Source organism: Seriola lalandi, unplaced genomic scaffold, assembly GCF_002814215.2.
Source record: "Seriola lalandi dorsalis isolate HSWRI2012SDOR001 ecotype SW California unplaced genomic scaffold, Sedor1 jcf7180002054824, whole genome shotgun sequence".
Taxonomy (NCBI): Eukaryota; Metazoa; Chordata; class Actinopteri; order Carangiformes; family Carangidae; genus Seriola; species Seriola lalandi.
In genome coordinates this window covers 588207-594974 of record NW_019525377.1, presented here as the reverse complement: position 1 = coordinate 594974, position 6768 = coordinate 588207, and the positions used below count along the sequence as shown (strand labels likewise).

General features: G+C 37.0%; 1 protein-coding gene and 1 long non-coding RNA gene across 2 annotated transcripts in view; one reads left to right on the top strand and one right to left on the bottom strand.

The window, feature by feature from the left end:
• The first annotated feature begins 313 nt into the window (after window positions 1-313).
• LOC111669816 (uncharacterized) lies at window positions 314-2892 on the top strand. The gene is made up of 3 exons (XR_002761817.2): window positions 314-1860; window positions 2375-2422; window positions 2818-2892. It is a non-coding gene; the product is annotated as an uncharacterized LOC111669816 (long non-coding RNA).
• Window positions 2893-3909: 1017 nt separating this feature from the next.
• The window catches only part of LOC111669807 (myosin-6-like), a gene marked incomplete at its 5' end in the record, with an annotated part of 11152 nt that continues 8293 nt past the window's right edge, over window positions 3910-6768 (bottom strand). The window contains 9 exons of the mRNA XM_023426257.2: window positions 3910-4036; window positions 4319-4453; window positions 4877-4972; window positions 5086-5190; window positions 5272-5568; window positions 5654-5857; window positions 5960-6268; window positions 6356-6480; window positions 6565-6730. Coding sequence (XP_023282025.2) covers window positions 4016-4036; window positions 4319-4453; window positions 4877-4972; window positions 5086-5190; window positions 5272-5568; window positions 5654-5857; window positions 5960-6268; window positions 6356-6480; window positions 6565-6730 — 1458 coding nt within the window. The remainder of the gene's footprint in view (window positions 4037-4318; window positions 4454-4876; window positions 4973-5085; window positions 5191-5271; window positions 5569-5653; window positions 5858-5959; window positions 6269-6355; window positions 6481-6564; window positions 6731-6768) is intronic.

The following is a 6768-nucleotide window of genomic DNA, read 5'->3' as shown; positions in this document are numbered from 1 at the left end:
TTTGTGTCCAAATCTGACCAAACCAGGAGTGTTCCATAACTTTAAACATGGTTCCATTTACGAGGGTGATTACGGGGATGTGACCCCCGATTAACAATTCGTAACAAGAGGTAAAAACAGCTAAGCGGAATTGAACACTTATCTATCCTTGTTACCTGTCATTGTAAATATTATAATTTATTGTCGATATTCATGTCCGGAAGAATTTTGTAATAAGATTTCAGACACCCCTAAAGTGGACCATACCATTTATTTACTTGACGATAGTTGCACGTCACGTCTCCAGCCTCACTCCAGTGGCTGTGTTCTCAAGTTCCCTAGCATGCAACGCACAAACACGGTAGGTAAATTTAAATAACAGTAGCTAACTATCTAGCATGTCTAATACACTTTGCTTTCTTACCGTCTGAGTTTCTGAATTAGCTTGTTTCAGGTACCTACGGATGGACAATAATGTTAGCTTGTGTCTAACTTTAGCCTTAAGTTACAGTTTAGCTAACTAATGTTAGCTAGTGTCTTAACTATTGTTAGCTAGCTTGGCAGTTCATTACCAATATAACATTTCATATATTAACTAATTTTAGCAAACACTTGTGTTCAGTCATGAGCAGTGAGACAATTGAGCATTAGCTGTTGTAGAGATACTGTTGACAACAGTATAGAGTTTATTATTTCATTTTAATAGTCTTTGTGGGGCTGTGGTGGTTTAGTTACCTTTTTGATGTCAGCGTTTGTGATAGACACCCCCTTTGTTTTCAACTAGGAGTTCAGGAGTTTTACCTTGTCTGGTAAAATAATAATATTAAAATACATGTGTGCTGAAGGCTCAGTAATTGTATTAGCAGTGGTGGAAATTAATTAACTACTGTACTTAAGTACAATTTTGAGGTACTTGAACTGGCAGCAACAATGTATAGGTCTCAAACAACATAGACAGAAAACTAAAGGAATTAGGCTACTACCACCTGTATGTATATACCTACTATTAATACAGGCCAATTGCTGACTTGAATGACCTTTGAAGAAACATCAATTTAAATCAAGGCATTTATTATATTAGCTATAGACAGAGTATGTAGATCTGCCCTCAAAACACACAACAAAATTATAATTTCCCTAATTTTCACTTTAATAGATATTTCAAATAGAAAGTTGCTGTTTGACACCAGGACAGGAGAATTTCACCAAAACAACTAGAGTACTTCTATCAAACATTTTCAATAGGTAACTGTCACTGGGCTATGATTTATAACGTGATGGCCCCCATGATGGAAGTTCATACACTCGGCAGGCCCTGATTTACCAATACCTTAAGTGAACTTTGCTTAGCTGAGGTAACAACAGGAAGTTCTTTTGATTGTCCTCCATACAGTGGACATAGAGTATATAATGCTGACAACGTGTTCGCCTTCATACCCTATATTTTGAACGTCTTTACTTAGCTGTAATCTATTCCAGGCATTAGTGGAGCAATCAGCTCTCCATCAGAGGTCCCATTCCCAGCTGTCCATAGTCCTTGTACCTCTGACTTCTGGAAGCACATGTACACATAAGGGAAGGTGTAAGGCACCTTGTCTCTCTTAAGTTTGAAATCTGAGCCAACTGTGGTTTCAGATGAGGGTGCTATTGTTAGAATGCTTGTTATTTACCGAAGGTCACTTGAGGAGGTGTTAAGTATTGGACCCAGCCTCCATGTGTCCTTCTCTTGTCTTACTCTTTCTCCTGGCCTCCATTCAGACAATGAAGTAGTTAGTGGTTGGTGCATCTGCACTCAGATCTGAAAGACGCCCATAGATTAAGTTTTACATTTTTCTGCTGATGAAGACTCAACATTGCACATAACAGAAACAGGGCATAAAGGTAGGATTTGAATTACAGTGTGTTTTAATGTATTTCGCTGAATCATGTTTCGTTCATTATGTGAAATATTTTAGGTAACATATAGACAATCTACCATTTACGCACATTAAATATGTACCATCTACTGGTTTTCATGGAATCTTGTAGCACTATGTGCAGTTGGAGTGATGTTGTTTATAAAGTTGCTTGAACTATGTTAGGTCTTGAAACTGAAGAAGTACTGAAGAAATATACTGATGAAAGATGAGCAAGGCCTACAACTGTGCAATGGGGTCTTTTTTTTTTTTTTTTTTTTTTTAAGAAAATTTGGACAAAAGCTTTCCTTTACATTATAACCCTTATTATTTTTGTTTTTATCTTATTAACAGATTCAAGTTTTGAGGTTATAGCATATTGTATTTTATATTAGTGAGCTTATTTGAATAATAGTTATATGTTTATTGTAATGCATTTAGATAATTTTCTGATCTGTAGAAATTTCACTTACTATTTACTTACTACTTACATGAAACAGAACTGAAGTGATCCAGGCACCTGGCAGAAGAGAGCCTTATTATAACAGGTGAGAGAATTGCTGTTTCAAATTGCAAATAGTATCTACTATGTTAATGACAGTGTAGCATGTTTATAATAGATCAGTTATATCTATTTCTATAAAGATGTCATGATTGGACAGGCAGAGCATAGATATTTTTATATTTAGCACAATACTCTTTATTACTTTATTGCAATTACATTCATTTAAACATCTGTGTAACCCTTCTCACTAGGCTTAGTTATGATCTGCTGGCTGTTTTGTGTCAATTTCAATTTCAGTTTTATTTTAAAAGTGCCAAATTACAACATACGTTAACTAAAGGCACTTTACAGCTCAAGGTCAAGACCTTACAGTAGTATAGAGAGAAACACTACAATTCCCACAATGAGCAAACACTAAACAAAACTCCTTTTTAACAGGAAGAAACCTCCAGCAGAACCAGACTCATGCTGGGAGGCCGTCTGCCTCGACTGGTCGGGGGAGGGAGGACAAAGGTAGGTGTATGGACACACACACACACACACACACACACACACACACACACACACACACACATAATAATAATAATAATAATAATAATAATAATACTCAGGTGTAATGGTGTTATCAATAATAATATCACCAATTAATAATATCACCAATTAATAATAATAATAATAATAATAATGACAATACTAATACTTATACTGATAATAATAATGTTATAATTAAGTTATGTAGCCAAAGCAAACGATACATTTTGGTTGATCCTCTAGTTACATTACCAAGGTGATAGCTCATAAACTCACAGGCATCATACTACTGTTACCTACGGTATATGGTCTGTACCTTTAAAAGAGTTAATACTCTGCTGACCTCTAGTGTTTTTTCACTCCCCTGCAGTGATGTAGACATGTACTCCAGGATGTGTCACTATACTGTGACATCACTGTTTGACGTGGTTACAAGTAAAATAGAGCACTCTTCAAACAACCCTTCAGTGTTTCTGAGTACAACACAAAGTAATTACAATTAGTGATACATGATAACTAATCACTGTACAATAATAACTATATTCTAACTTATAGTAAATTTGATACATTTTCTACATTGAACATAAAACTGTTCATAAATGTGTACAGCTAATGAAAAGCCACTCATTGTAAAGCTGTAGTAAAGTAAAATATAACATTAATAATGAAATAATAATAGTATTACTATAATCAAGGGTATATGGAAGATACAACCTGATCATGATGCACAGTTTGTACTGTATAAAAAAATCTACATGATCTGCATGAGTGTGAGCAATATGTCACTATATCAAATCAAATCCACATTTTTGACAAGTTTCCATTTTGTTATAAATATTCTTGCTATAGTTGCTGAGCAACAGTGTGTGGAGCCACATTCTTATGTTTATATGAGGTTATAACTGTAATGTAAACATCACATTACTAAATATAATTGTAGACCTGCTACAAACATGTTATAAGACCCCAATTAAAAAAACAAAACAATCCATGACACAGTTTGAGATGCAGTATATTTTTATTCTACTGAACAATCAGACATGCTTAGGGAGACACTGTGTTTCAGACATGAGGTGCCTCAGAACAAGAATCCATCCCATGAGCTTTACTCTTCGTCGTGTCCTTTCTAAATTAAGAGAAAGAAATAAAAATCACAAATCATAATTTGTAAAGCGATGGAGCAATCAAAAATCAAAACTTTTCAGTGTTGTAGATTGACTGTCCTATATATAGATGAAAAGACAGAATTTGACATAATACAAATTTACTGGTGGATTCTGGTAGTAACATACTGATAGGATCAAACAGTACTTAGGTGTTTTCTATGTAATTCCATTCTTCTGATGGGATTAAAAGAATACATAAAGGAAAAAAATATCTTTAAGAAGAAAGAAAAAAAACAACTGACCTTTGACCCCACATCACGACTCTTTGCACGTAGCTTGTTGACCTGAGACTCAGCTATGTCAGCTCTCTCCTCAGCCTCATCAAGCTCGTGTTGTATCTTACGGAACTTGGTAAGGTTGCTGTTGGCCTGTTCCTCCTGTAGAACAACACAATATCCTCTCATCAGTGCCTGACTGTATTTTTGTACTAATAATGAAGTTTAGGTAATGTAACATACTTGCATGAAAGCAGCTGACACCACTGGGAATACATTTTTTTATGTAATCTATGAATTATAATAACACAATTTTTGTTTATTTGTGTATATGCATGCATTTCAGTGATATAACATTTTTACTGTTCTAAGCAAATCTACTGCCATTAGTTTATCCTGTTATAAGGTCATTTCGTCAAGGCTTGATATTATTTTTGGTAATATTAGCCAGCTCTACCACATAGCCTTTACTGTTCTGAGGAGGAAATGAGCCATGGTATTTAATATGCATAGACGAACTGTGGGCTTGGACAGGTTTTATACTTTATTCTGTATTACTTTGTCTGAAATACTGAGAGTACTTACAGCCTCCTCTGCAGTTCTCTTGTAGGATTTGACCTTGAGTTGCAGCTTGTCTACCAGATCTTGCAGACGGGCAAGATTCTTACGATCCTCTTCTGTCTGAAATCAAAAAGGAACAAAATCATTTTTTTTTCAATTCAAAATTGAATTAGATTGAATAAAATACATATACTCTCAGTGTTCCAAAATTTTGTAAGTAAACTGAAATTTACCTGATAGGTCAACTCTTTAATTCGTCTCTCATATTTTCGTATTCCCTTGACAGATTCGCTGGACTTTCTCTGTTCAGCCTCAACTTCAGTTTCTAGTTCTCTGATCTGTTGAGGGAATGACATGAAGTGTGAGTAGTGACTTCATGACATTGGCCATTTGATTTCCTGGAAATTATTGACACTCACCCTGGCCTCGAGCTTCTGCACCTGCTTCTTGCCTCCCTTCATGGCGATCTGTTCAGCTTCATCCAGACGGTGCTGCAGGTCTTTAATGGTTTGCTCCATGTTCTTCTTCATACGCTCCAAGTGAGCGCTGGTGTCCTGCTCTTTCTTCAGCTCCTCTGCCATCATGGCAGCATCGGTAATGGCCTTCTTGGCTTTTTCCTCTGCGTTTCTGCACTCCTGCAGTGCGTCCTCCACTTCAGTTTGAAGCTGGGATGTATCACCCTCCAGCTTCTTCTTTTGATTCAGCAGACTAGTGTTCTAATTGAATGAACAAAAGTATACTTCCTCACTAAATTGACAATAAGTGAAAACAATTTTGTCAAGTGCAATGACTACATCTTACCTGTGAGTGCAGTAGCTGCACCCTCTCACTAACATCCAGAAGCTCTTGCTCAGCAAGTTTGCGACTTCTCTCAGTTTGCTCCAGAGCAGACCTAAGCTCCTCCACTTCGGCCTGAAGCAGGTTGTTGCGTCTCTCAACGATGGCAATGTTTTCCTTCATGTCATCACTGGCACGCAGAGCATCATCAAGCTGGAGCTGAGCATCCTGTAAAAGCGAAATATTTATTTAGAAGCAAGTTAAAACAAGCAGTAACATAATCCAGGGTGTCCAATGTGTTCTTTTTTTCTTCAATAATAAAATACATACCTTCAGATGCGTATGAACAGCCTTTAGTTGTTTCTGGGCCTCAGATGCCTGCCTGTTGGCCTGGCTAAGCTGGATCTCCATCTCATTGAGGTCTCCCTCCATTTTCTTTTTCAAACGGAGGGCTTCATTCCTGCTGCGAGTCTCGGCTTCAAGAGAGCTCTGAAGAGTGTCCACAATTCGCTGTTGGTTTCTCTTTGCTTGCTCCATCTCTTCATCTTTCTCGGCCAGCTTACGTTCAATGTCAGCTTTGACCTGGTTGTACTCAAGCTGGGCTCTGAGAATCTTCCCTTCCTCATGCTCCAGTGAAGCCTGGACAGATAAATCACTTAGTTTTAAGGATTTTACTTGTTGCAGACACATAATGGTGCATGAGGTACTTCAGAAAGCACAACATACCTCAGCTTCCTCCAGAGCTGTTTGTATCTCTAACTTCTCTTGTTCCAACTGTTTTCGAATCTTCTCAAGCTCATGAATACTTTTTCCACCTTCACCAATTTGTTCAGTGAGGTCAGATATTTCCTCTGAAAAACAAAATGTAACATTGTCAATGGTTAAGTAAATAGAAGACATTCTGCAGTAGAGGTGTAAGCTAGTGTTACCCTTACCCTGTAGATTCTTGTTCTCTCTCTTCATGGTCTCCAGATGTTCAAGAGATTCTTCATAGGAGTTCTTCAGTTTGAAGAGTTCAGTGCTCAGAGACCTGGCTTCCTTCTGAGAGCTCTCCAGTTCTGTTTGTGACTCCTCATACTTCTGTTTCCATTCTGACAAGACCTGAAACATGTGTACTTATATGTCATTATACTTTAATT